Source organism: Syngnathus floridae, chromosome 12 (genome assembly GCF_059516105.1).
Source record: "Syngnathus floridae isolate MCC-2025c chromosome 12, RoL_Sflo_1.0, whole genome shotgun sequence".
Lineage (NCBI taxonomy): Eukaryota > Metazoa > Chordata > Actinopteri > Syngnathiformes > Syngnathidae > Syngnathus > Syngnathus floridae.
In genome coordinates, this window is record NC_142424.1 from 551,820 (window position 1) to 578,044 (window position 26,225).

The window sequence follows — 26,225 nt, forward strand, 5'->3', positions numbered from 1 at the left end:
GAGAATACTGACTCTATTTATCTATCTAAAGGTGTTTGATTGGCCGCCGCCCTCCTTTCGGCAGATAAATAGCGCAGCGCTAACTGTCGGGCTAAACTTGGAGGCTAATATATGATTCTAAATTCATTCGGATGCCATCTTCTCCAGGGAATTTTTGCCCCCGAGGAAATACACATTTTGATGTGTGGCGCACGTGTGTGTGCGTGGGTGCGTGTGCGTGCGTGCGTGCGCGCGTGCGTGTGCGTGTGGTCCGCCTGGCCCTTGCGATGTCGTTTTTGATCAGCAGCCATGCCGTCAAGAGTGTGGAGGAAGGAGGGGGGCTGTCATGAGAAGGCAGCGGAATGCATTATTCATACGCTCACCTTTCATAAGACAGCCCCACAACACACACAATTACATACAGTATATCCACAATACAAATACAGATCATAAAGCTAAGGGGGTAAATAAAAGTAAAAACACAACAACAAATTGAGAAGTCATTATTTTTAAATTCCAAAAAAGACAAATACAGAAAATAAGTGAAGTGTGGAGAGCCTCTGACTCTGGCCCTTCAGAACACACAAATTTGTAAGTGTCTGCCCGGTGACCCGTTAGCACATATGGATGTCCCCCTTGGCCGGTGATTTGTCGAATCTGCGGAAATGCCGAATGAAGGCGGCCGAGTGGCGAATGAAGGCGGCCTCCCGCCCGCCCGCCTGAGCGTGGCCGTGGATCGGCTATTTATCAGCGAGCCTTCATGAAGCTGCGGCTGCGATGACTTCATTCCGCACCGCGGGACTCAAGTTTGAAAAAGCGTGGCAGATCACGCACGTCGACACAACCCAAAGACGCGCCGAGCGTCTCGCACGAGATGGCCGTAAAGCCAATAAGCGCTAACGACGTCGCCGTTTCACCCTCCATTACGCCAACACCTTGTCAGCGCGGCTCATTTGCATCCCGGCCGCCATCTTTACCTGCCGGCGGCAATTTATGGGGCGAAGGCGAGGAACAATGGCGGGTTTAGCCGCCCGCGATTAATGGCTCAAGGCTGAGAGACGTGTGTCTTTTGCGAGTTAGCTGCTAGTCCTAGCTTCAGCTTTCAAATCGGCAACAAGTCGATTATGCGATGAATCGTTTCGTACCATATAATGGAGATGTTGCCCTCAAGCGAGATCAGATTGGATTTGACCTCACAGGATCAGCGGGGCGGCGGCCCTCGATGATGTCACCATTTTTCCGTCGTCGAATTGGTTTGTCAGAGCAAAACCATGAGCTAGCAAAAGACATCTGCGGTGAGTCTGCCGTATTTTATTGATACTTGTGATGTCGTCTTCTTAGATTAGTATTGATTATGAACCTCTCCACATGTGTGTGTTGTATTCCGTTTTTTAGCGACGTGACGGTTTGTGTAATTGGGTCGGCGCGACAGCGGTGTTCGTAAGAGGCGGCGTGCCGAGTGGCCGTGGCGAGTCGGAAAAAGAAAAAAACTAAACACGTTTACCAAAAACAAACGCCGCGGCGGCGGCGGCGGCGGCGGCGGCGGCGGCGGCGAGGGGAAAAACAACAAGCGTATTTTACGGGCGTAGTTAATGGGAATAAAGCAGGCGGGCGGATGAGCGCAGATGTGTTTGATCCAAATGGTCATTTTCCTATTTGTTGCCTCATTGAGCATGATGAACGACGGCCGTCAGGCGAGCGGCGTGATGAACGGCGGCACCTCGGCCGGCGCCATCGCACGCCCTATTGATTCGCCTTCTTTATTACTCCCGCAACCTGCCAAGGAGGCGTTCCCCGCTCGCTCACGCCGGGGCCTTCGGGGTCGCGAGCGAGGCCAGCAATTCGGACCACTGGACAAAATTGAAATTTGGAAAATCAAACGAGCGGACAAAATAAGACTACCGTTTCTTCATGTATGATTTCAAATTCAGTACAATTACTTCAACAGGAAGGGGGAAGAAAAAGGCAAATGGAATGATTTGTTATTGAACTTATTTTGTGCATGACTTCAATTGTGATTTGGATTCAAATGATGTCACTAATACTTTTGTGTTTATCCATAAATATATTTTATTCAGCGTTAGGGTTCGTTTGCAGTCTTTTAGGAAATGTATTAGTTGTAGTTTAATTGTAATTAATTTACTTGATGAAATATTCTTTTCTTCCCTGACATTTTTGCATTTTATAGTTTTGAACATAATTCATATTTTGTACGTTTATTTATAATTGATCAATGATGTAACAAAATAAATACGTACCAGATATGAAAATATTTGAAATGTATTTTCTCATAACATGAATTCCGGTCACGCAAAGCAAGAGCGTTGGAGCTCAAGGTGGACGGACTCTGTTTGACTTGCTTTTTCCCAAGTTTGCCGAGTGCTGTCACGGTGACAAAGTGTGTGTGAGTGTGTCGACTCCGAGTGGACCTCAGGGAGCCAAACAGGCGTGTTGAGCGCCTCCAGTGAAACCTCTGGATCATCACAACATTCATCTTGTCAGGGACACACGGGGCCCCCACGGACCGCCCCACCCCGCCCGTCAAAACAAACGTTTATCCAGCCACGAGACGGCACGGGCCGAGCGAGCGAGCGAGCGAGCGCGCGCGCGCGCAGGGGGCCATTTCTGTTTGGCTTAGCTTTGATTTGAAGCCGTCGCTTATTCGTGATGCCTGCAAAGTCAGAAAGCGGTCAGCACAAGGCTGAAAGTGCAAGTCTCCCATTTGGCTTTCAAGTGGCCGTATTGGCTCACTCACATACAAAGTTGGCCAAAAAGTCATGGCTTGAAGTTGCCATTTTCCTTCTTGTCATTCATCACCCATTTCTGCTCCGCTCGGACGTGTCAGCCATTTGCTGCTCGCTGACCTGAAGTCTTGCAGCTTTGGCTGAAGGCTTCAGCTGCGCGTGCGAGCTGTTTACATCCCGACACGCTCGGCGACCACGCATCCACGCTTCCCGGTCTACAATTACAAAGGTTGCGTGCGTGCGTGCGTGCGTGCGCGCGTGGGGACATAATGAAGCGGTGCGCCGCAGCGCGCCGAGAGGTAATTACCCGCCGGCCCCGGCGAGCGAACGAGCGAGCGAGCGTGTGAGGTGGAGGAAGATGAATAGCGCAAAAGCAGTGACCCCCTCCAAAGTTTCATTTAGCCACCCGTCACCCCCTTCGCCTTCCTTCCCTCCCTCCCTCCCTCCCTCCCTCGCACGCACTGCCGGCAAGCTCGGAAGAGGTAATCATGGGCGGACACTTCTGCTGACGTGATGAATGCACGCATGTGTGTGCGCTCGCACATTTATCTCTTCACGTCGACGAGTGCGCCACCCTCACACTTATTGAGACACACACAGATGAAGGGAGGGAGGGAGGGAGGATGGATGGAAGGAAGGAAAGGATGTATGTGCGTGAGAGAGAGAGCGAGAGAGAGAGAGTTCTGCTTCCTTGCTAAGCGCTAATTGAGCCAGGGCCTTCCTGCACACATTTCGAGCTAATTTCACATTTGCCATTCAGGCGGTGGGCCGGCCGAGGAGGCGCGTGCCGTGGAACCCGTCTCAGCCCCTCCAAGCCACGCTCGCTCCCACATCAAGCCCCCCCCCCCCCCCCCCCCCCCCCAGCTGTTGTCTTTGAAAATCCAAAACGATTGGCTTCCTGAGTATTTGACGTGTTTTGTGAAGTACAGCAGTGTGGGGTGCTAGTTGTCTCTCATTGTTATTATTTTATGAAAGACCTCATTTGACTATTTCCCAGGGTCGGTGCGAGGGGCATTCCAATATCCCAAAGTCATCCCGTTGCCTCTAATCGCGACAATTAGCAGTGAATTATCACTGGACTCCGACAGACGTTGCTTGTAATTCTCTTTTATTTCCAACCTGCGCTAATCAGCGTCTCATTACAAACGCTGATTAAACCGCAAATTAGCCAGTGGCCGCCCCCGCCCCCTTTGAAAGCCCCCCCCCGCTCAATATCAATTAAGTCCAGCAGCAGCCCGCGTGCACTTGGCAAAAGCTTGATCGTACCACTTATTAGTTTGGAAAAGTCGGAAAAGACCAATAATCAACAGCCAGCCAGCGCCTTGAGTGTTGCCCACGTGACTTTCCATCGCATGATTACAAGTCGATAAGTTTCCATACAAGCGATCTCGCGCGGAGCGTGAGTGCCGGGGCTTTAAATCAGACGATGGGGCCATGCATTCGTGGAGTAGCCAGTTTAAAACTAGTGGAACGGTAAAAACATGAAGCCAACATCGCATAGTGTCATTTGAATTGGGGGTCAAAACAAAAGACACGCGTTTGCGTTTACGAGTGGTGACGTCATTGCTAACCCAAGCGATTCATGAGTGAAAATGACCCCAACTAGTATTTGGAAGACTTTCATGTCGCATATATTACTAATAACAATGCAAAGTCTTTTCTATGAGTCTCTTATGCGGCTTCCGCGTTGGTAATCGACTCTTTCCCGTGATCGATTGCGCTGCCATCATCTTGTCACGCCTGCCTTCCGTTGCTCTCCTCTGCTGTGCTGTGCCGTGCTGTGCTGCTGTGCTGCTAACTTGCCTCCCCTCCGGCACGCCGCGAGCGACAGCTTCTCCTTCTACCTGCCGTCAGCAGCCGCAGCCATGGCCGACCCAAGAACACGACAGATCAAGATCAAAACCGGCGTTTTGAAGCGGTAAGTTTGCCTCCCTCCCTCCCTCCCTCCCATCAGGGAACGCGACGACGACGCGGCTAGCAGGCTACTTAGCTTAGCCGCGATGACAGGCAGGCGGGCGGGCGGGCGGACTCTGCGGGGCAGAGCAGGCGGTCAGTAACTGCGACCGACGGCTTTTCGGCCCTCCGGTGCTTTGGTAAGGCCCGTTGGACACAGCAATATGTATTTACTCATGCGCAGCGCTGTTTGCCTTGACGAATGCGTTTTTCTTCGCGTGGCTTGTGGCTTCTTGTCCGCTAGTATGTGCGATTTGTTTACGAGTTAGCTCCCGCGTGGCTAACGACAAGCTAGACCGACGCGCTAGCTCTGCATCCATCGTGACTCATACTTGACATTTGGAGTGCATTTTCAACGTCTGGTTCGCTTCCTTTTGTTCACAATGTGTTTCGGAACGCTCATTCTGGGACGCGGCCGTGTCACATGACGAATGGATCACTGCGCTGGAGTCGTCGATTCCTTGAGACTAAGAAGCCTCCCCTTTCCCTTATCAATTCAATGATGTCAAATGTGTCACTTTGTTGGTTTCACAACCACAGAGAGATTAAAGCGAGACCGGATGCTTTTGTTCTTGTCCGCCCTTTTCCAATGCAGAGATTTAGAATGTCTGCTCTGTCTCGTCTCTTATTCTGCCATGTCATAACATGTCCTGTTTTCTCCACACTTCTGTGGGCTGGCCGGCTGGCTGGCCATTTAATAAAATGACAAGAGTAATTTGCCTTTGTCATTGCGCTCTTAGCCACACACCGCCTCAGAAATACAACGTGGCGGGATGTCGGGCCGGCTTTAATTCCCTTTTTTGTTTGTTTTTTGTCGCGATCCTATTTTCCAGCGAGATGCCTTTTCCATTAGGCGGGAGGTGGCAGGTCTATTTAAAAGCCACCGCGACCGCCGGCGCTCTGACTCGGTGAGGAATAAGAAATTAACATCGGAGCTGGGGAAAAAGCGGAGGTGCCGACATTTGGTTATTAGACTGCCTTTCGCTTGTATTGAAACGATGCACACTTTTTTGTTGTTGTTCTTGTTGTTGTTCTTGTTGTTGTGTGTGTTCCAAACGTGCCACAACGCGCACACACTGCATACACATCCCGTGTTTCTGGATGAGGCGTAATTGACGTCACTTCCTTCACTTCCTTGTGTTGCTCCCTGCGGTGTGCGCACCTCGGCCACCGGGGGGCAGTGTTATTCAGACACGCATACACTGAGACGTGGCAAATCAATTGTGTGTGCAGGCTGGCCAAAGAGGAGGCGTCCTACAAGGCGGAGGCCAAGAAGCAGGAGGAGAAGATTGAGCAGCTGAAAGCGGCGGAGGCCGACGCTTTCCTCATCAAGCAACACGTACGTGACATATCTCATGTGCTGTCGGTCACCAACAATGAGACCACATTCAAGATTACGTTTTTTCAAATGCAGTCAATCGCTGCGATGGGTCAGTCTGCGTGTCCTATCGCTACCAACGGGAAACACGGCCTAGCGGAAGTTAGCGTAAACGTTAAGGCAACGCAAAACGGCTTACGGTAATCACTTCAGGTCCAGTTCCCTCGACTTTTATTCCTCAGGCGGCGGCGGCGGCAGCGATGTTTACCGCTAGTGTTAAAATTCCAAGCGTGGTTTTTTTTTTGGGTTGCGTGGGTTTTTTTTTGGGTTGTTTTTTTTTGTTCATTCAGAGCGCGGCGGTCGGGTGGCGAGCGAGCGAGCGAGCGGCGGCGGCACGCTTGGCTGGCGTTAATAGCGAGGCCAGATGGATGATAGTTGGAGATGATGCGTCTAAGGCAGGATGGATTAGAGCTTCTTTGTCTTCATGGAATCGATAGCCGGCCGAGCGTCATCTTTTATCCCGCCGTCGATGGGATCATTCCACCTCAGCCAGGGGGCGCCGTGTCTTTTCTTCGCACTTAGCTTTGCGTCGCATAGTCGCGCTAACGAAACCAAAACTCCAAAATGTTCACGCAGACCGTACATATCTGTTGCAATGAAACTCGCCGAGCTTGATGCTAACGTTTGACGCACGGCGCTATATTCAGGCTAAAGGCGGCTGCTGTTTTCCAGATGGCGAGCTTGCAGGAGACCATCATGATGATCCCGGACAGCCGACGTCGCATGACCATCGCCCACGGCGACCTGCAGCAGTTGCTGGTCAGTTGTCCAACGTTGTCCAATTTCTCGTTAGCGTACGTCAAAACATTGTTGCTAAAAGAAGCCAACCGTGTATTTTGTTTGTCGTCCTTTCAGGAAGCCGAGGAGGAGTTGTCGGAGTCAGAAGAATACCAAGAAGCCAAAAACATGTTGGACTCCATTAAGCTGGAGGTGTGAGGTCTTGCGTCAAATATTCATTCCCCCCCCCCCCCCCTTTTTTTTTTTGCCGTCTTGTTGTTCTGATGATGTTGCCACATAAATACACTGCAGTGACTGCAATATACATGTCTTGTCTTGTCTTGTCTTTTTGCTGCACCGCATCCGGTCCTGAACTAATGTCCTCTAATCGTCTTTTTCCTGAGATTTACATCTCTCGCTTCCAAACAACTTGACACGCACTTGCATATGACATAAATCAATGGAATGTGCACAGTTGGACTGTTTTGTCACACTTTGAATAGACATTGTGCTGCTCATTCTGGCCACTTAGGGGCAGTGTAAAGCAGAAGTGGTCAAAACAAAAAGAAATAGGAGTTGATCTTCGCAGAGGAGAAAGACGTGATGTCTTGGAGTATATCTGATTTACTTCATTGTTCATGAAATATTGATTTGAAAAATGCTTGGACTAAGACCACCGTTGAACAGAACATTTTTGTTTCTTATCCCAGCTATTTCTCACCTCACTTTAACTGAAGATGATGACAATGCCTCAATCATGGATTAAAATAAATACAAGAAATTCCATTAGAATAATATACACAGTAAGAATATTGTGTATATGTTTTAAAACGTATAAACAAAACATTTACATATCTTTATTCCATATCAAAGCCTTAAAAGTGCATTTTTTTTGTTTTTCTTTCATCTTAATAAAATGATCCTCGATGTAAAAATATAAATAGCAAAGGCTTTTCAAGCATTATTAAGAATGCTCTGTTATTTGTCCTCATTATCTTTGGGGATATCTTTTTTTTTGGGGGGGGGGGGGATTGTGCGTCCAACATTTCATTTTTATAACGAAATAAACCTGATAAAATTGATTCGCTTTACTCATGTTCACTTTCCACCTGGTTATGCACACTTTTTTTAATTTTATTATTATAATAGTCATCTATTTTGGATGGCTAATTTATTTCATATGTATTTGGTAGCGGAGCTTACGTTTCGCTTGGTGCATCACTTGAAGACCTTGTTGGACTTTAATTTGGGGTACAAATCAAAGCCAATTAAGGGGAACCAAGTGCTGCTGCATGGCCGGGTGGATTGGAGGGAAGGTGCTTTACGGTGGGGGAGGTTCCTTGGCCTCTGATTGGCCGACGCCCTCTCGTGCACCGGAGCCTCGACTCCGCTCCGCTCGTCCGTTAGGCGCCTCCCCGTCCGTCCAAGGTGCATTATAATGAAAACCGGGCGTCTTTTTAAGCGCAAAACGAATTTGCTTTCATTTAAGAACAACGACATTTTCTAAATAGGCGTAGAGGGGTTTTTTTTTTTGTTTTTTTTTCTGTCTTGACCCCCCCTACACACACACACACGCACACGCACACTTTTTTTTTCCCCCTTGCGGCGCGCAATGCTTTCTCACGCCGACCTCCTGGATGCTCGCCTGGGTGAGTTGTCCTCACCCAACTCGGCGCTTCAACTCTGCTGTAAGCTCCACTCACACACTCGCACGCTCCTCACTGTCATTGCACGCTGTCTTCTTGTGATTCACCGCGCTTTAATTCATTGGAAAAGCAATTATTATTATTATATTAAGTGCGTAATTTGATTTCATAATGGTGGAATGGAAAACGCTAGGCGAGTCTTTCACATTAAGTCCTGACTTCTATTTCTACAAACTTTTATACGTGTGTTTGACTTTTTATTTTATTTTTTTCATTATTTTCTCCCAGTTTAATGGGGACAACTGAGTATACGAAAATAAGATTTGCTCATTGGGGTTAGAAGTTGTCCTATTACAAACCTTGCTCGACTAATAAAATGTTGACACTTTGGGGACAAATATGTGAACAGACTATCCCTCGTGTTTTGTACGTTGTATTCAATCCTTGTACTGAAATAGGTTAGCTGTATTTTAATTTGATTTAAAAACATCGAATCGATGTGTTTTGCCCGATCAAAATTCGGTCATTTTATAGCACATAAATCAAATCAATGCAAGTTTGACACGCATTTGTTTTTGTTTATTTTTTCCATAGCTTTTTGTTTCAAAGTCATTTCGGGTGTTGCCAAGCACAGGAAATCGCCTGAGCTGAGCTCAAATTGACACAAAGTACTAGAAAATGCACTTCAATTTCAAGGTGCGGCTGGCTATATGTGAAATGAAAATGTTATGGTTTTGGTTTTTGCACGTGCACAGGGATGAAAGATGCGGCCGAGCTCCTGGGCCACCGCGAGGCTTTAAAGTGCAGGTTGTCCGGAAGCGGAGAGGACCCGGGACACTCCACTGAGCTCGGCCCGGGCCCGGGCTCGGGCTCGGGCTCGGGCTCGGGCTCGGGCCCGGACGGCGTGAACGGCGCCACCATAGTCCCCGCCGACGACATCACCTCCTCCGGGCCGACAGGAGGAGTCGGGGGAGGCCCAAACTCGGTGCAGGTGATCAAGGAGCAGGATAAGCACCAGAATGGCGGCAACGGAGGTCAGCAGCAGCTGCAGCAGCAGCAGCAGCAGCAGCAACCGAATCAGAACCAGCAGCAGCAGCAGCAGGCCCAGAAACAGAAGCGGCACCGGACCCGCTTCACGCCGGCGCAGCTGAACGAGCTGGAGAGGAGTTTCGCCAAGACGCACTACCCGGACATCTTCATGCGGGAAGAGCTTGCCCTTAGGATTGGCCTGACCGAGTCCAGAGTGCAGGTATTCGTCCTAATCGACAATTAACTCAATTGAGCGAGCGCATGCATTCCGTTTTGTGTTGGGAAACCAAAATTGTGTGAGCGCACGGCAGGTCTGCACACAAATGCATTTCGTGTCAAATTGCCCATTCTGCCGTTTGCGAAAAAGGAACATTTTGGTTGACAAAATGCAATCGTCATTTATGATCAACATTTGCAGAGCAAAAACCAAAAAGTCTTTTATTTTTGTCTCGTCATTTTTTTACAAAGCCAAATAAATCTGCTTTACATTTAAGAAAAGACACACTTCACTAACGTGCCAAAACAAAATAGTTATGGAATGGAAAAATGTGGTCTCCATTGGAAAAGATTGCGTATTCTGTCAAATCGGTATAAAATCATTTTAAAAGAAACAAGATGAGTCATTTCATTTTTGTCAACAAAATTTGAAAGGATTAAAATGCAGATCTTTGCAAAAGGTGTTTAATATAATAAACATAACTTTGATTAAGTCCCGATTATATTTTAAAGCCTATACATGCGCGTATTTTTGGTTCAAATAAAAAATAAACACCACGTGACGCAGAAACGATGAAATTACGCTGTCATGCTTATTCAAATGTATTATTATTGCCATTACTGTTGTTGAACAATTACGTATGTGGCTGTGTAAAAATATCGAGCTAGGAAGATCTAAGACGCACGTCAATGCACGAACAATAGAATCGATCAGAATATCCTTAAAGCCAAGCCAAAGGGGCCTCGCCGGTTTGAAACAACACCCTGAGAATACCCATAGCATCACTATCATCATCATCATCATCATCATCATCATCATCATCATCATCCATTTTATTGTTCTTATTATGACGGTGTGGGCAATCGGACTGCAATTTGCACGAAATGATAAAGAGTCAAATGATGCTCATCCCATCGACGAGACGAGCTTCATTTGACTATTGCAGTGACTTTTTTGACATTCTTGTGAATATATAATACAATAGCAAACGATATCTGCGTCCATGTAGATTTGTTTGATTGTTATGGGGTGGGGCTGCTTTTGGCTCTCCGCTTTCCACGCAAACGTCGCCTCCATCCATCTTGTGACGACGAGTCGGGAAATAACCTCATCACCATTTGTCACCGGTGCTTTTCCTCCGCATTAACGCGACACAATATGCCTCACTTTCATTTTCGGAAGTCATTATCGTGGATAGACACGCATTTTTCTCTCGGTTCAAAAATCGTCCGCTAGTGACCTGTGCCATGCCCCTTTGTGAAAATAGACGATTTTGCCTTATTGCAAATCCAATTCGTTCTCCTCGACTGTGTGCGCAAACCGGAAAGAATGACGAATGAAAATGTAGTCAATTGAACATGTGGGTGCAATTGCCTGCTTTTTCAAATAAAATAGTGCTCATAAATAAGGAATAATTCGTTCAAATTGGTCGAAATGTTCAAATAACAAACAAGGTCAAAGAAAATATCAGTTAAAACAGCAACGAAAGTGCTCTGTAAAGACGAGTGCGCTTGCTTCGTGCGACGCAAATTATGAACGTCATCCCTAACAAATAACTTATCCACCCCCCAAAAAAAAATTGTCGTTTGGAGAGGGAAAACCTCTACAAAGACAAACGTTTAAGGAAAATCTAAGTGACCCAAGTGTGCACTTTTAAAGCAACAGAAAGGTACACAAAAGTGCATCTGTGAAATATGTAACAAGATGCAATCATTTCCAGATAATTTTAGATTTATATCCAAATCTCGTGTGTCGAGTGAATAGTTAACCCTTTTTTTTTCTTTTTTTACATAACATATCTACGTTTTATTACAGTGCAACTATTTGGGGGTGGAACCTTTTGTAGGTAGCAATTAACAAAGTTCAAGGCGAGCCGTCACACCGAGCTAACGAGCTAGCATTTGCTAACAAGAACATTTCAGTCTGATTCACTTGGATGAGGCACAAAGTCTTTTTGAAAACCAACGCTGACTTAGATCAGAAACGAGAGCCCATCAACGTCATGAAAAAACATTCATGCTACTCCTAAATAAACTCACAGCCTTTTCATGTACATGACTGAAATACTCTCCTGCCCACGACTGATTTTTATTGATTTCTTTTTTTGCTCATACATATCTGTCTGTGCCATGCTCTCATTGAGTGGTGTGTTGACACACATGCAGGTGTGGTTCCAGAATCGCCGGGCAAAGTGGAAAAAGCGCAAGAAGAGCACCAACGTGTTCCGGGCCCCGGGCACGCTGCTGCCCACTCATCACGGCCTGCAGCAGTTCACCTCGGCGGCGGCGGCTGCAGCGGCGGCGGCCATGGGCGACGGCCTGTGCTCCTTCCACGCCAACGACGGGCGCTGGGGCCCCGCCAATATGTCCCAGCTGCAGCTGCCTCCGGCCTTGGGGGGCCGCCAGCCGCCTATGGCTCAATCCCTGGGCCACGCTCAGTGCGCCGGCCTCCAGCCGCCTCCGCCGCCCACCTCCATGGGGCTGTCCAACATGTCGGGTGGCGGCGGTGGCGGCGGGCTGCAGTCTCACCTGTACCAGTCCCCCTTCCCCGGCAACGTGAGCGGCTCGCCGCAGCTGTGCGCGTCTCCGCCAGACAGTGACATGTGGCGGGGCACGAGCATCGCCTCGCTCCGCCGGAAGGCTCTGGAGCACACAGTGTCCATGAGCTTCACCTGATGCCACCACTTGGATGTTGGCGTCAATTCCTGTGTCAATGCTGAAAGAAGACGCCCCCCCAAAAGAAAAAAAAGAAATCTGGTATTTTTTCTTATCCCACCAATGTGCAGCTCGACTCCATCCACATTTTGCCACCACTTCAAAGTTGCTGATGGTCACAAAGGTCAGGAAAAGTATTTTCTCCGGTCTAAAATTGCCACTTCTGCTTAAAGGGGAAGTCAAGTCAAACAATTTGCTGACGCAAATGTGTTCCACTCCACTGAAATGGAGATCACCCTGGCTCAGGGAACAACCAATGACAGCTCACCTCTTTTCCGAGTTGAAGTGTGTGACATTTGCAATCGGCTTTCTTCTTGGTCGTGACCTGAGCCTCGGGCAATCACATGTGATGTCATTTGACAAAATGGCCGCCATCCGAGATGGGGCAAAACGGCGGCTGCGTGCTGCTGCTCAATTCATATTCCACAAAGGCAGTATTCATCCAAATGGCCCGTTTAGACGAGTCAGGCCTGAAAGGATTTGAAAAAAATGTACATGGAGGTTTTGGTGCCGCTTCAACTCGTCAACATCCACATTCAAGAATGTCTTTATTTATTGACTTATTTATTCATTCTAGCTTTGATTTTCACGGCTCAATCATTTTGCCCTTGTGCTTATTTATTATCTTTAGCTCATTCTAACTTATTGACTTCAAAGTGGACTTTTGCCACTATGGATGAAAAAAGAAAAAAGAAAAATAACAAAGCTAAAGAAAGGGACTGTCGGTCAGGTGTGCTGGTGATGACGATGGTGGTGTGGCGGCCATTTGGGGTGGTGTTTCATGGACATGTTTCTATCAATTCCATGTGTAAAGTATTCCAATAAAATGGAAATCATTTCAATCACATGACTGGACAGAATTATAAACGACACATCACGTGATTCTGTTATTGTTTCATTCTTTTGTACCTGTGCATTTTTATTGTGTTTATTATGACACAAATAATAGAAAAGCTCTTTGCAATTACCCATCCATCCATCCATCCATCCATCCATCCATCCATCCATCCATCCATCCATCCATCCATCCATCCATCCATCCATCCATCCATCCATCCATCCATCCATCCATCCATCCATCCATCCATCCATTATCTGAACTGCTTATTCTCACATCGTCTATTAAAAAGACTTTTCAATATTTTTTGATGCTCATATTTTACAAACAAGATTAATCATGAATCAAATTAGATCCATTTAAATCAATAATATTTGCATTCTGGTTAGTGTAGGTTTTTCCTCTCAAATACGTTTTGGGTGCACAATCTTGAGCCGATGAAAAAGAAATAAAACAACAATCAATTAAAGTATGCGAAAACTATACGACCCATGGCCACGCGCGATTTCTTCTTCTCGTCACTCATTTTGAAATGCTCTCCTCCTCGTCCTCGTCCTCGTCCTCGTCCTCGTCCTCGTCCTCTTTTTGAGCAAAGCACGCCCTTGAGCTTTTCTATTAGCGCGTGGAAGGCACCCACCTCACGAGCCCTGACAAGCGCGGTGGATCGACACTAAATCACGAATCAGCATCTGAGCCTCCATGAAGGTCACGCACAGGGCCCACGCTGGCGTGTCATCTCAGCCGGCGCGGCCGAGTGTGCGTGTGGGCGGATTTAAGAGAGAAAAATCACGATGTTGAGAGAGAAACAACCCATTTCACTGGTAAAAGTTGCAATCGCATCTTATGACTTTTCCAGATAAAGTGATCATTTTTCTTTTCAGCTGGCACTTCCCACGTTCAGCCTAGATCACCACATTTGTTTACTTTTAGTGTCATTGAAGGCTTTGTCACCTGCAAGTAAAGAACAAATGGGTGCGTCAATGATACTTTTTTTTTCATTTCGCTTGTCTTTTAGATTTGTAAGATTGGCACATACTGCCACCTACTGCCTGCTCGCAGAACGACTAGCAGTGCTTTCGTCTGAAATTGGAAATTGAAACATCACACTCTGCAAAACGAATTGTTTTCAAATATTTTCCCTATCTAAAGTATAAATTAAATACAATAATAGAACAATATATAGTGTTGTTTTTAAGTGACGTGTTAAAATCTTTTCCTCTGCGGCATTTGTGTCAGCGTAAGGGTCAAATATTGTCCACCACAGGCTTCCGTAGTTAAGTCATATGGCTGATTTGTTGCGGTCGTATCGGGAGCTCAAGTTCTCCTTTTAAAAGCTTCCCTACCGTCATACTAACGAGCAGAATCGTCTCTCTAGGTGGGATTTATGAAGCTAGCCTTGAAATAAGCGAGTCACATTGAAAGCGGACACGTTACACCGATGACCGGTAAGCCAAAAGGCCCTGAAACGTGACACAAGAAGATAGTGTTAGATGTTTTGCTTTAGCTAAACGTTTAAGGTCCGTGATTGCATTTATGCCATAAATGCGAGTCTAGCTCATTCCATCTTCATCTCCGCAGCTAACGACATCCGCTAAAAACACAGCAGTTATGCTTCGGTGGATTTTTGGCGGTCGTGAAGCTCAAAGCTCCGTGGAGGTGAGATGTTACGTGAACGTCACACACGCCCGGTGAATGATTTTTGTTGTTGTTGTTGTTTTTTTTAATACAAAAGTAGTTGTAGACATTATCAGCACAATTAATAGAGGTACAAGTATTACACACGTTAAAAATGATATATGTAGATGATGACAAGGTAAACATGAGCAAAAATTGACGAATTAAAGTGGTGGAGCTCAAAGTGTACATTTGAAGCTTTTCTCGCGAGGATAAGCGCTTCAGATAATGGATGGATGGATGGATGGATGGATGGATGGATGGATGGATGGATGGATGGATGGATGGATGGATGGATGGATGGATTAAAAAAAAAGTCCTTACATCTGCAGAAAAGCGGGGTGCTGTGCATCGGCGAGGAACAGCCCAAAAACTGCTTCACTGAGCTGCAGGTGCTGAAAGGACATTTTGACATTGTTCGATTTCTGGTGCAGATTGATGACTTCAGGTAAGCGAGTCACCCCCACTCACACACACCCTCAACCGCTCCATCCCTTACGTTGATTGACAGGAGAGACTCACTGCAGAGAAGTAGTAGAGCGTGACAAGATCACCACCATCAGCAGCAGCAGGGGCGGCATCGTCCTTGTTATTGCGTGCGTGCGTGCGTGTGTGTGCGTGTGCGTGTGCCTTCACGCTTCTCCAGGTGTCCAGAAAAAAAAACCCTGTGACGATTGCTTTTCACGGATTGTCGTGATGTCTGTCCTATCGTATTTGTGTGAAGCGCTGGCCAGGGCCGAGGGCCTTTCCGGGCGCTGTCAAAGTGTAACACGGTCACACACACCTATTGTGATGACCTCCCAGGTGAAAATGACCCGACGAAAAATAATGTTGACTTTTTGTCCGTCTTTTGCGTTTTGCTAGATGTGCGTCGGCCGGAGACGATGGCCTGGTGCTGGTCTGGAACGTGGAGGTAAGCCAATGAATGGAAAGCGAAAGGGGACGGGGACGGAGCCCTGCCGCCAAAATCTGCCAGTCGTCGTCACCCGGTTCTTTTGTAAAATTGCCGCGGGTCCGTTTTCAGACGGGCGAGCGTGTGCAAGAGCTTCGGGGTCACTCCCGGCAGATCACCGCCATGGCGGTCTTGCGCTGCGGCGGCGTCCGCCTCATCACCGCCTCTTCGGACCGCAGCGTCAGCGTATCCTCGTGGTCCTCACTAGGGGGTGCCAAAGAGTTTGTTTCGAAGTGTCCTTAACTCTGACAGTTGTGGGACCCCGACACCGGCAACAGACTGCAGACCGTTCTGGACCTGCAGTCCTCTGTCAAGGTCAGTGTGGCACAAGCATCGTTAATCACCAGTCATCGCAACAGTCCCAATTTGTGCGTCAGTGCATCCTGGTGCTGGATCGCGTGAGCGCGTGGATCTCAGGCGGCCAGCAGTTGTGCGTGTGGAGCCGCGACTTCCGTCTGCAGTGTCTGAAAGAGCGCCGCAGCGACACAGGCCAGCCTCCGAAGCACCTTTGCGGCCGTTGCCATTTGCGGTGGCTGGCGCTCATCTTGTCCGTCCGTCCGTCCCTCTCTTCTGCCTTTGGACAGGAATCAGCTTGCTCATCCAGCTGCCCGAGAACCGCGTGGCCGCCGCCGTGGACAAAACCGTCGGTAGGGCCATTTCTGCTCTGTGTCGCCAGGCAAAATGTGTGCTTTCAGCTACATTTGCAGAATTTTACGTTGTACCATATGCAAAAGCAATTGATACCCCAAAAAGTCATTGTGGGCTGTCAGTCATCTACAAGCTTGTGGCGAGCGGCGACGCCCTCACTGTGATGGAGGTTCGCTGCCTGGCGGACCATCAGGACCAAATCCGCGCCCTGATCAACGTCGACGGTCAGTTGTGAACTGCCCCCCCTATCAGCTGAGCCCCCTTCCCCCAACAGTGTTTTTCCTTAGACGCCGCCTTTGCCAGCGGCTCGCACGCGGGCGAGCTGATCGTGTGGGACGCGCTGGACTGCAGCATGCTGGCCTATCAGCACATTCTGTGGGAGGAGCCTCAGAACCAGGCCGAGCAGTCCCACATCCAAACGGGCGGGCCCAAAACCAGCGAGATGTCCATTCAGCACCTTGCCTCCAACGGAAACGTCAGTTACATGTCCTCACACAGAACGAAAAAGCTATTCTTAAAAATGATCTCCTCTTTTTGTTTGCAGCTAGTGGCGGCGGCGGTGGGCAGCGGCGTGTACGTGTTCAACGTGGCCAGCAAGACGGCGGCGGCGTACCGGAAGCGCGCCCACGACTCGGACGTGCTGCACATCTCGATGCTCTCTGACAGGTCGGTGAGGCCCAAAGTCACACACACGCAGAAAGCGCCTTTTTTTTTTTCCTTGCGACTCGGCTGTCCTTTTGGTTTCAGCGAGCTGATGTCGTGCTCGGAGGACGGCAGCGTGAGGATGTGGGAGATACGAGAGCTGCCTTTAGCCGGAGAACCCGCCTCTCCAGGTCACATTTTCTCTCTTCATCCGTGCATGAAATGTGGACTTTACTCCTGCAATATTCCGCATTTGTTCCTTTCAGGCTTCTTTGGAATGTGGACCTTGGGGCGCTCCAGCCGGCAGGCGTGTCCGCCGTCAAAGAAGACCTCGGACGTGGCGCCCAGCAAGACGCTGGAGTTGACGGGCGACCTGATTGGACACTCGGGTGCAGTCCAGGTACGGCGTCTTCTTGGCGCGCACGCACCGCCGCGTGAGCCGAGGTTCCCGAAAATTGCCAAACTAATCGAAAACTACCTAACGAGCACTGTCGGTGCTCGTCTCGTTGTCGCTCAGATGTTCGTGGCCTTGCCGGAGAACGGCCTGCTGACGTGCTCGGCCGACCACCAGCTTATCCTTTGGAAGAACGGCGAGAAGCAGTCGGGCCTCCGCAGCCTGGAGCTCTTCCGGAAACTGGAGGAGAAGGGCGGACTGTGAAAGACGCTTTGACTTTTAAACAATGAACAATACGTTATTTATAGATCACTTTTCAAATAAAAAAAGTAGATCAAGGTGCTCTACATAAAAACACTTTTATGGATAAAACACACAGAGCTAGACCTCTCATTTTCCACACATACACACACACAATTTAAAATCACTGGAATCAAGAACTCGACAGAAACGTTTCTTTTGTATTTTTGATGTTAGTATCATAATTATCTTATATTTGTGACTATGTATATTAACGTAAGCGCTGGTGAGTGGTTTCAGTCAAAAACATGGATTTTCTTTTTTCTTTTTTTGATGGAAAAACGAGAAAGCTCAATTCAAATAGAACCAAGCGTGCGCATCCTTGCCAAGGTTCCTTGTTTTGACTTGGAATGCGCATCGCTACTTCCGGGACGGTGTAAACGCGCTCGATTGATTGGCCGAATGAAGATGAGCTCTATATCCGTTGGCTGAGCGCAGTCACGTGACACCAACAGTTTCTTACCACGGACTGAACAATCAAATATATTTTTTAAAAAGACCGTGGCTTCGACAGAAAACGCTAATACGTCTTTCTTCACAGTTCCTTAAACTACTGATGACGCCAAACTATAAATGAAAAAAAACCAAAGTCACGTCCTCGTTGTTCGCAAAGACTTGTGGGTAACGTAGAGCCGGAGCGCAGCACGAGACAGCTGACGGGAAACGCCGTTCCTCTGCTTATCATTAGCCAATGTTTGTGTTGGGCCCACTTGGTGTGAGGATGCCCATCGATACGCGTTGTTCGGAAGAGTAACGAGCCGGCGGCGCTGTGTCCTTAATGCGCAACATGAGCATCAGCGAGCATTCCTTGCAAGCTCTGTCGTGGAGGAAGCTCTACCTGAGCCGGGCGAAACTCAAAGCTTCCAGCCGGACCTCCGCTCTGCTCTCCGGCTTCGCAATGGTGACGTATTCCATGCCTTCCAAATCACACCGCACAGTGTTGTCTGCTAAAATTACAAAAATGATTCTTGTCATGCTAAGTCAGCAATTGCAGCAAATCTATGCACGGGAATAGCTGAGATTCTTCTGCCTGGTCAAAGTTCATGTTTGGTGCTAGGCAGAGTTCGGAGGGCTCGGTCGTCCAATTCACAAAGTTGGCTCGTGCGCCCTCCCAACTCTTTGAATGACCGCCACCGACGTGACCCGGCTTCCGGCTCCGTATTCAGGTGGCCATGGTGGAAGTGCAGCTGGACAACAGCTACCCGTACCCTCCCGCCCTGCTGATCGCCTTCAGCGCGTGCACCACCGTGCTGGTGGCCGTGCATCTTTTCGCCCTGATGGTCAGCACCTGCATCCTGCCCAACATCGAGGCGGTCAGCAACGTGCACAACATCAACTCGGTGAGCGAGTCGCCGCACGAGCGCATGCACCGCCACATTGAGCTGGCCTGGGCCTTCTCCACCGTCATCGGGACGCTCCTCTTCCTGGCCGAGGTGGTGCTCCTCTGCTGGGTCAAGTTCCTGCCCGTCAAGCCGAGCAAGGCAGGCAACGACACGGTGTCGGCGGGCGTGGCCGCCGCCATCACCTCCACGTCCATCATGGTCCCCTTCGGCTTGGTGTTCATCGTCTTCGCCGTGCATTTCTACCGCTCGCTGGTCAGCCACAAGACGGACCGGCAGTTCCAGGAGCTGGAGGAGCTCTCCAACCTCACCAGGCTGCAGAACCAGCTGGACAATCGAGGCGAGTCCATTTTACATTCGCCGAGCTCGCATTTCCCATAAGATGTACGCGAGTGAGGGAACTGCCAGCTGAATATGACACGGATTTATGATTTCAAGGCCACCCCCCCCCCGCCCCCGACTGTATCCCGAGCTGATCCAAATATTTGTATGCGTATCTGCGTTATTTGTAAGATTGTCCAACTCAACTGGGGACAAAAAAATCTTTCTCAAAGCACATGAGAACTTTGTAGAGACATGTTCGTGTCTTTTGCCGCCACTTGAGAAAGACGGCGCCTTCCCTTCATGAGCTCTCGGATGTTTTGCGATGGACCTCATTTGGACAATCTTAAATTGGCAGATTACCCCAAACTTGAAATTGCAAGTCTTAACCGTGATTTTTTTTTTTTCCCCCCAAATCACCGGAACGAACTGTTGTTTGTCTTGCCTGCTGCTTTTCAATTAGGCGTGATAATGACTCGGATTTAAATTGTACTTGTACTTTATTGTCGTTATTTGTACATCTCATCTGGCTCAATGGGCCCAAAAGAAAAAAGGGACCTCTACCACTTGGGGTCAGCCCCACCTTTTAGACTGGACTTTTTTTCTTCTTTTTTTTTTTTTCGCTCCCCCCCTCCAAATGTGCAACAGTCTGATAGTGTTGGTGTGTCCAAGCGACTGGAAATGTCTTCCGGCTGATTTTGAGCACCGGGAAGAATAAAGCAGCCGCTCCAGTGCCTCTTAGGAAAATCCTACAAATGAGTTGAATTTATTTTGGAACCAAAGTTTCTTTCAGACATCAACAATCAAAGTGAGCCCGCTGGGCTTCTTGCAGAACCATCTGCACATCCACTAGTTTGACCTAAGAGGGAGAAAAATCTGCTGAGTTACGCCAGCTTGAAGTCAACAATGAACTCGGGATTGAATTCATTGTAGCCACTTTTGGTGTGTACGACTTGGCCTCCGCTTGGCAAAAGTCAGCCGTGAACTTTTTGTCTTCATCCTACCTGCGGAATGGGACAGTTTGCGGGCCGCAAGTCCTCCACGGTCCCGCATCTGGGTTCCCCTCGCACCCAGAGGCCCCGGTACAGCTGCCCTTTGTCACAGTAGAACAATTTCCCCATGCCGCTTTTCTTGCCGTCTCTCCAGGAACCTTCGTACCAGTTGCCGTTTGCTGGAGACACACGGCCGAGAGTCCAAAAAAAAAAAAAAGTGTGCCGAGGCTAACCTTGAAACGCAACCCGCGTCGATACTGCCCCCTCGTGGTGCTTTATGGCTATTGCGAGAATCACAATGTGTCGTGAAAAAGAAGCGGCGTTACCGTAGCGACGGATGCCGAGTCCATGCTCCTTATCCTTCATCCACTCTCCCTCGTAGACGTCCCCGTCGTGAAAGAACATCCTCCCCCAACCGCTCCGCTGGCCCTCGCTCCACTGGCCCTCGTACGTCGCGCAATTGTCGTAAACGTAAATACCGTGACCCTAAGGAAAGAAGCAGCCCCATACAAATCTCTGGGAAAAAAGATGCAAGAATATTGTGAGCAAATACTTTACGCACGTGCTTCATCCCGTTTCTCCATTCACCGCAGTACTTTTTGGCGTTCGCTCCAAGTACACAGCAGGTGCCGTATCCGTGGCGTTTTCCCATCTTCCACTCGCCATTGTAAAGGGTCCCGGACTTCTTCCACACCTGAATGCCCCTCCCTGGAATGGTTGCAAGCCACTTTGGTCAGTCAGCCTTTCGTTTATTCCTGACTCTCTTAAGACGCACCGCAGCGCACCGTGCTTGTTGTTGTTGAGCCACTCGCCGGTGTATGCGTCTCCGTTGACGGAGAAAACCGTCGCGCGCGTTCCGCATTTGCTCGACTGATTTTGCAGCGCGGCTGAACGGGACGGATTGCTTCGAACTGCTTTGGGGAACGGCATGCTGCTCCAAAGGCACATTTGGATGAAGAAATAACATCATTGAGCGGAGGATAACGGGACGATCAGCATTCTTTCGTCCAGGTTTTCAGATAGACTACATATCAGAACCAAAAGAAGATGAACGGATAGCCACTTTATCAAAAAGTATGCGAAGATTCGAACACACAACTTTAGTACTGTGCTAACAACCATTATTTTACCTCGCACCTTACAGCCGCTCTAAATGTACCTCGATTTGGGTTGGTTGGTCCACCTTTTTTCTCCCTGCAAAATCTCTGCAAGCTTGTTTGGAGCCGAGAGGACATTCCTTGTATCCCAGCAACAGAATTGCGTCAAGAGTTTGCAATAATGCTTTAAAATATATATATTTGTATCTATTTTTCAAATCATTCACGTTTTGTGTTTCTCGTGGCAATTTGATTTTGAAGCGAGTTACATTTATGACTGTTATGACAAGTTTGTTGCGCTCCGAGGTTGTGCGCATGCACAGAAGCGTCCCGGTCTACGGCGATATGCGCATGCGCAGATTGGCCCAATGAAAGCACGCCTGAGTGGACGGACAGTCGTCCGTCCGTCCGTCCATCCATCCTCCTGTATGTGTGCAGCGGCGGCAGCGGCAGCAGCAGCAGCAGCGGCAGCAGCTTTTGTCCTATCTGCTGCTCATCCTCTTTTCTGTACATTGGCACCATGTCCATAGCCAAGTTCCAGGCGGAGTGGCAAGAAATCGACGAGGAATATCAACAATTGCAGGTCACTTGTCTTTCTTTTTCTTGTAGTTTTAGAGAGCATCGTTAATCGGCGAGGAGGTCTAAGCCGCTACGTCATGCGGTGGCTGACACTGACAGCTAGCTCCTGCTGCACTGGAGCTGGAGCTGGAGCTGGAGCTGGAGCTGGAGCTGGAGGTTCCGAGCCGGTGCTTGCCATTGCCAATCGTCACTAAAAGCCACTTTGGAGCAAGCTCTCACGGGGAAATAGCCTTAAATCACCACCCGGTGTTTGTCTACTTCACGGCCGACATTTGCAGCCCGAAATAAAGCGCCAGTGTAGCAGTGCTGCAAAACGAGCCCTTACGCTCAATGAACCTCACGATACATCATCATTGCGCTTTATTAGCAGCAGTAGCAGAAGTTCTGCACGGCTTGTAGTTTTTGAAGTTGATGATATGCGTTCGTTGACCTGTTTCCTTCACGAGTGTGAAGTCTTCCACAGTCCCTGAATGCATCATTAGCACGCGCAAGCTAGCTCGCGTTAGCTGGCTAATTGGGAGCAAGTGTACTTTGGAGCACCGAAAGAACACAAGACCGCGAACTGTTCAACACCGACCAAGACAATGCGAGCGATATTGACATATATATAGTCGAAGGAAAGCGCATCCGGCGGCGATGGTTTCGTCCAACGACATGTGGCGCGCTAGTGGTTGGCCCGTCTGCATCGCAGCCGCGCTGGTTTGGGTTCGAATCCGGGTAACCCAACTTCCTGGCATTCTCTAAAACAATGCATGGTACTTTTACCAAGACTCTAAATCATCTGTGAAGGCCAATGGTATTTCTTATGCTTTGTGTACAATGACAGGAAACTCACAAACTGTACAGGCAAAAATTGGAGGAGCTGACCAATCTTCAAACCACATGCAGCAGCGCCATTGGAAAACAAAGGAAACGTCTGAACGACCTCCACTGCAGCTTAACCAAGTAAGCAATTGCTTGAGCAGTGGAATGATAGCCCACGGAAGCACTCACCATCTCTGGTGTGTGTTCCTGTCTGACTTTGTTGCAGATGCATGCAAGGCTGCGACGACAAACAGATGCAAGTGATTGCGGACATCCAATGCCAAATCAAAGAGAAAGAAAATGTCTTCTTTGACATGGAAGCATATTTACCAAAGAAAAATGGGTCAGTGCCCCGCCCCCTCGATTGCTCACTAGGTCAAGGGAAGCAAATGATGCCAAAAGTCTTTTTGTCTGTCAGACTGTACCTGAACTTGGTCCTGGGCAACGTGAACGTGACGCTCCTCAGCAACCAGGCCAAGTAGGAGCCTCGCTCGCCTGCGCGTCGTCACCTTTGGCCGCCGGACGTCATGGTCTGCTCTGGTGTTTCGCGCAGGTTCGCCTACAAGGACGAGTATGAAAAGTTCAAGCTGTACATGACCATCATCCTCATGTTCGGGGCCATCACGTGCCTCTTCCTCCTCAACTATCGGTGAGCGACGACCGGGGAGGGAACCTTTTCGACGCTTAGCGTCCACGTTGACGTCACAATTATTGATGCGCGTCTGGACTTTATTCAAAGTATTTAATCAGACAATATTGGCTCTTCTGGAATCGACCAATTTATTGGAGATTTGGATTTTTGTCTTATATCCGCATTTGTGCCCCCAAAATGAATGAATGAATGAATGAATGAATGAATGAATGAATGAATGAATGAATTGTTGCAACTCTTGTGTCAGCGTCACAGATGAAATCTTCAACTTTTTGCTGGTGTGGTACTATTGCACGTTGACAATACGAGAAAGCATCCTCATGAGCAACGGGTCCAGGTCAGTCGGGTCCGGCGGCTCGCCACGCCGTTCTTCTCGCAGCGCCGTAAGCGTCTGTCTGACTGACCGCTGTGCTGTTTGTGTGTCAGGATTAAAGGCTGGTGGGTGTCTCATCATTACGTGTCCACCTTCCTGTCCGGCGTGATGCTCACCTGGTGCGTAGGAACGTCTCGAAAAGTCGAAACGGTGATGAGTGCATCGCGTTGACTAAATCGTGTGCAAACGCCAATTGGTTTGCTCACAGGCCGGAGGGTCCCACCTATCAGAGGTTCCGAAGCCAGTTCCTGGCTTTCTCCATCTATCAGAGTAAGTGCTTTTTCTTATTTAACAAGTGCCACAATTTGCTTGGTTCCATTGAAGCGTTGGGCGGCGATGCATTGGCCAGCCGCTAGAGGGAGCCCGAGTATCGCCGCTTGAGAATCCCTGCACCTACATTTGACTTCATTGTTTGAAAAATGCCACTTTGTGAAAGCGCTTCATTTCCTGTCTGCAGGTTTTGTGCAGTTCCTCCAGTACTACTACCAAAGTGGCTGCTTGTACAGACTGCGGGCTTTGGGGGAGAGGAACCAGCTGGACCTCACCGTGGGTGAGTGCCGGCTCGCGCTCGCGCTCCCCTTTGAGCCGAGTGGCGACATCGAAAAGAAACCGAGCTGTGGTTGGTGGAGGCAGCTGGCGACACCAACATCCTCTCTGTGTCTGCAGAGGGATTTCAGTCGTGGATGTGGAGAGGCCTCACTTTCCTTTTGCCCTTCCTTTTTTTCGGACACGTGAGTCGGACCTTTTCACCATATTCACCTGGCCGAAAGGACGCGCCGATCACGCTTTTTTTTTTTTTTTTTTATTCCTTGTTCAGTTTTGGCAGCTGTATAATTGCGTGACCTTGTTTCGCTTGGCGGGACACGACGATTGCAAGGAGTGGCAGGTGAGGCCGGTCTCCGACCCGAGCGCCGTCGCGCGCTTCCATTGGTGCTTGACGATGTTTGCTAAAGTCCGAAGATGCTGGAGTTTGCCCAAGATGGCCGCTTCGCACCAAAATGGCCGCCTTCCCCTTCTTCAGTTCTTGCCATTTGTCTTTCAGGTGTTCATGTTGGCTCTTACGTTCCTGGTCCTGTTCCTGGGTAACTTCCTGACCACGTTAAAAGTGGTCCAGCAAAAAGTGCACAACAAGCAGGACAGTGTCAAAAAAAGCAACTGAGACATTGCGCACTATTGGATTTTTGGGGCTTTTTGGGTTTTTTTGCTCTTCTGGGGAAGTCGACTCAAGGCCGGCCGCATTTAGCACGCGGGCGTACTGTGGATTTTCTCGCTCTTTCTCTCAGGTGTGCGGCACCAGGTGTTGGAGTCCCGGCCCCTGGCCGACATCCTCCTCGCTGCTCCATGGCGTGCATACCGAGCGCACACACACACTTGACTGTTTGTTGTGCACTAAAGCACGCATATGCAACTAGCAGACGGATCCGCGTTTGCGGGCCCCAACTTTGTCACGCCCGCTCATTGTGCTCCTTTCTTGTCGCCTCCACACCCAGACCAAGATGTGTCTCCTTCCAGGGCGTACGGTGAACCCCCCCCCATATATATATATATTTTTTTTTTAACCATTTTTTTTGGTGAAGGTCCCAATCCGACAGAAAATTCAATCTCACTTCATCCCATGAAACCTTTTAGCACCCTAACTTAAGTTTGCTGTAATCATGTGATCATGTTTTTGTATTCTTTTTAACCTATCCGGATCAGCAGAAATGAATGACGGTAGCGTCATTTCCATTGAAGTCGTGCTCCGGTGCCGACTTGTGGCACTGATTGGTATTTGTCAAGTTTTTTTCAGGATTTTGTTTTGTATGTTTTGGGGGTTTGCCGTACTCCACTTGTTCCTAAACGTTTCTCCCGCTCAAAGTCATTTCAACCAACTGCACAGCGTTTATGTTCTTGGCACGATGGATGTGCTTATTTTAATTGTGTCAAGGGGTCACCACTTGAACGCATCATCGCGATGACGTCATGTTGCACATTTGATTTTCTTTTGGTATCGGAAGGCGCCCGTTGAGCTGGCAGTGCTCTGAAACGCCGTCACGTACACGTGCACGTACACGCGCACGCACGACAAGGAAGGGACTGGACTATTTCCCCTAATTAGGCGCAACAAATTAAATATTTCTAACTTCAGTTTATGCAAAGGTGTCTTTATTGGCGGTCAGCCAGCCAGCCAGCCAGCCAGCCAGCCAGGCTTTCTGCTTGGATTTGGCCTTCCGACCGACTTGTTCTCAGGTATGAGCGCGAG

At 48.8% G+C, this 26,225-nt stretch overlaps 6 protein-coding genes across 14 annotated transcripts; 5 read left to right on the plus strand and 1 right to left on the minus strand.

The window, feature by feature from the left end:
* Positions 1-4,305: 4,305 nt before the first annotated feature.
* tbca (tubulin cofactor a) lies at positions 4,306-7,096 on the plus strand. The gene is made up of 4 exons (XM_088392488.1): positions 4,306-4,641; positions 5,910-6,015; positions 6,727-6,813; positions 6,910-7,096. The coding sequence occupies exons 1-4, from the start codon at positions 4,589-4,591 to the stop codon at positions 6,988-6,990; spliced, it is 327 nt and encodes a 108-aa protein (XP_088248614.1). The 5' UTR covers positions 4,306-4,588; the 3' UTR covers positions 6,991-7,096.
* Positions 7,097-8,051: 955 nt separating this feature from the next.
* On the plus strand, positions 8,052-13,219 carry otpa (orthopedia homeobox a). 2 transcript variants are annotated; one of them, XM_088392487.1, is made up of 3 exons: positions 8,052-8,420; positions 9,173-9,666; positions 11,829-13,219. In XM_088392487.1, the coding sequence occupies exons 1-3, from the start codon at positions 8,384-8,386 to the stop codon at positions 12,336-12,338; spliced, it is 1,041 nt and encodes a 346-aa protein (XP_088248613.1). In that variant the 5' UTR covers positions 8,052-8,383; the 3' UTR covers positions 12,339-13,219. The 2 variants fall into 2 exon arrangements, with proteins under 2 accessions (XP_088248613.1, XP_088248612.1); XM_088392486.1 differs by having other exon boundaries at positions 8,055-8,459.
* A 1,251-nt stretch (positions 13,220-14,470) lies between these two features.
* wdr41 (WD repeat domain 41) lies at positions 14,471-17,901 on the plus strand. 4 transcript variants are annotated; one of them, XM_088392873.1, is made up of 14 exons: positions 14,471-14,660; positions 14,794-14,871; positions 15,222-15,337; positions 15,754-15,802; positions 15,914-16,027; positions 16,094-16,156; positions 16,219-16,330; positions 16,426-16,488; positions 16,576-16,713; positions 16,777-16,964; positions 17,034-17,155; positions 17,237-17,322; positions 17,398-17,531; positions 17,649-17,901. In XM_088392873.1, the coding sequence occupies exons 2-14, from the start codon at positions 14,824-14,826 to the stop codon at positions 17,787-17,789; spliced, it is 1,374 nt and encodes a 457-aa protein (XP_088248999.1). In that variant the 5' UTR covers positions 14,471-14,660; positions 14,794-14,823; the 3' UTR covers positions 17,790-17,901. The 4 variants fall into 4 exon arrangements, with proteins under 4 accessions (XP_088248999.1, XP_088249000.1, XP_088248997.1 ...); XM_088392874.1 differs by having other exon boundaries at positions 16,612-16,713; XM_088392871.1 differs by having other exon boundaries at positions 16,426-16,713.
* A 411-nt stretch (positions 17,902-18,312) lies between these two features.
* Positions 18,313-20,242, plus strand: orai1b (ORAI calcium release-activated calcium modulator 1b). The gene is made up of 2 exons (XM_088392884.1): positions 18,313-18,726; positions 18,992-20,242. Exons 1-2 carry the CDS (start codon positions 18,604-18,606, stop codon positions 19,544-19,546), a joined length of 678 nt encoding a protein of 225 aa, XP_088249010.1. The 5' UTR covers positions 18,313-18,603; the 3' UTR covers positions 19,547-20,242.
* morn3 (MORN repeat containing 3) lies at positions 19,819-22,740 on the minus strand. Of its 4 annotated transcripts, none has more exons than XM_088392877.1 (6): positions 21,616-22,315; positions 21,264-21,409; positions 21,041-21,186; positions 20,805-20,964; positions 20,491-20,657; positions 19,819-20,345 (listed from the first exon to the last, which is right to left on the minus strand). In XM_088392877.1, exons 1-6 carry the CDS (start codon positions 21,711-21,713, stop codon positions 20,283-20,285), a joined length of 780 nt encoding a protein of 259 aa, XP_088249003.1. In that variant the 5' UTR covers positions 21,714-22,315; the 3' UTR covers positions 19,819-20,282. The 4 variants fall into 4 exon arrangements, with proteins under 4 accessions (XP_088249003.1, XP_088249004.1, XP_088249006.1 ...); XM_088392878.1 differs by having other exon boundaries at positions 21,638-22,311; XM_088392880.1 differs by lacking the exons at positions 21,264-21,409; positions 21,616-22,315 and adding an exon at positions 22,585-22,740.
* On the plus strand, positions 21,943-26,110 carry tmem120b (transmembrane protein 120B). Of its 2 annotated transcripts, none has more exons than XM_088392876.1 (12): positions 21,943-22,158; positions 22,981-23,099; positions 23,185-23,301; positions 23,377-23,436; positions 23,512-23,607; positions 23,858-23,947; positions 24,037-24,102; positions 24,192-24,253; positions 24,441-24,533; positions 24,650-24,714; positions 24,801-24,869; positions 25,026-26,110. In XM_088392876.1, exons 1-12 carry the CDS (start codon positions 22,096-22,098, stop codon positions 25,140-25,142), a joined length of 1,017 nt encoding a protein of 338 aa, XP_088249002.1. In that variant the 5' UTR covers positions 21,943-22,095; the 3' UTR covers positions 25,143-26,110. The 2 variants fall into 2 exon arrangements, with proteins under 2 accessions (XP_088249002.1, XP_088249001.1); XM_088392875.1 differs by lacking the exon at positions 21,943-22,158 and adding an exon at positions 22,205-22,871.
* Positions 26,111-26,225: the final 115 nt, after the last annotated feature.

What these genes read in the sequence shown, in the direction of transcription:
- tbca (XM_088392488.1), top strand. Translation starts at nt 4,589, where the DNA reads ATGGCCGACCCAAGAACACGACAGATCAAGATCAAAACCGGCGTTTTG. An exon ending in CTTTCCTCATCAAGCAACAC is followed by an intron (nt 6,016 to 6,726) that starts GTACGTGACATA and finishes GCTGTTTTCCAG; the next exon opens with ATGGCGAGCTTGCAGGAGAC. An exon ending in GCGACCTGCAGCAGTTGCTG is followed by an intron (nt 6,814 to 6,909) that starts GTCAGTTGTCCA and finishes TCGTCCTTTCAG; the next exon opens with GAAGCCGAGGAGGAGTTGTC.
- otpa (XM_088392486.1), top strand. Translation starts at nt 8,384, where the DNA reads ATGCTTTCTCACGCCGACCTCCTGGATGCTCGCCTGGGTGAGTTGTCC. An exon ending in CTCGGCGCTTCAACTCTGCT is followed by an intron (nt 8,460 to 9,172) that starts GTAAGCTCCACT and finishes GCACGTGCACAG; the next exon opens with GGATGAAAGATGCGGCCGAG. An exon ending in TGACCGAGTCCAGAGTGCAG is followed by an intron (nt 9,667 to 11,828) that starts GTATTCGTCCTA and finishes ACACACATGCAG; the next exon opens with GTGTGGTTCCAGAATCGCCG.
- wdr41 (XM_088392871.1), top strand. Translation starts at nt 14,824, where the DNA reads ATGCTTCGGTGGATTTTTGGCGGTCGTGAAGCTCAAAGCTCCGTGGAG. An exon ending in AAGCTCAAAGCTCCGTGGAG is followed by an intron (nt 14,872 to 15,221) that starts GTGAGATGTTAC and finishes TTACATCTGCAG; the next exon opens with AAAAGCGGGGTGCTGTGCAT. An exon ending in CGGAGAACCCGCCTCTCCAG is followed by an intron (nt 17,323 to 17,397) that starts GTCACATTTTCT and finishes TGTTCCTTTCAG; the next exon opens with GCTTCTTTGGAATGTGGACC.
- orai1b (XM_088392884.1), top strand. Translation starts at nt 18,604, where the DNA reads ATGCGCAACATGAGCATCAGCGAGCATTCCTTGCAAGCTCTGTCGTGG. An exon ending in TGCTCTCCGGCTTCGCAATG is followed by an intron (nt 18,727 to 18,991) that starts GTGACGTATTCC and finishes CTCCGTATTCAG; the next exon opens with GTGGCCATGGTGGAAGTGCA.
- morn3 (XM_088392877.1), bottom strand. Translation starts at nt 21,713, where the DNA reads ATGTCCTCTCGGCTCCAAACAAGCTTGCAGAGATTTTGCAGGGAGAAA. An exon ending in GCTCAACAACAACAAGCACG is followed by an intron (nt 21,187 to 21,263) that starts GTGCGCTGCGGT and finishes CAACCATTCCAG; the next exon opens with GGAGGGGCATTCAGGTGTGG. An exon ending in CAAACTGTCCCATTCCGCAG is followed by an intron (nt 20,346 to 20,490) that starts GTAGGATGAAGA and finishes TCTCCCTCTTAG; the next exon opens with GTCAAACTAGTGGATGTGCA.
- tmem120b (XM_088392875.1), top strand. Translation starts at nt 22,791, where the DNA reads ATGGTTTCGTCCAACGACATGTGGCGCGCTAGTGGTTGGCCCGTCTGC. An exon ending in CTCCTCAGCAACCAGGCCAA is followed by an intron (nt 23,437 to 23,511) that starts GTAGGAGCCTCG and finishes TGTTTCGCGCAG; the next exon opens with GTTCGCCTACAAGGACGAGT. An exon ending in TCCGGCGTGATGCTCACCTG is followed by an intron (nt 24,103 to 24,191) that starts GTGCGTAGGAAC and finishes GTTTGCTCACAG; the next exon opens with GCCGGAGGGTCCCACCTATC.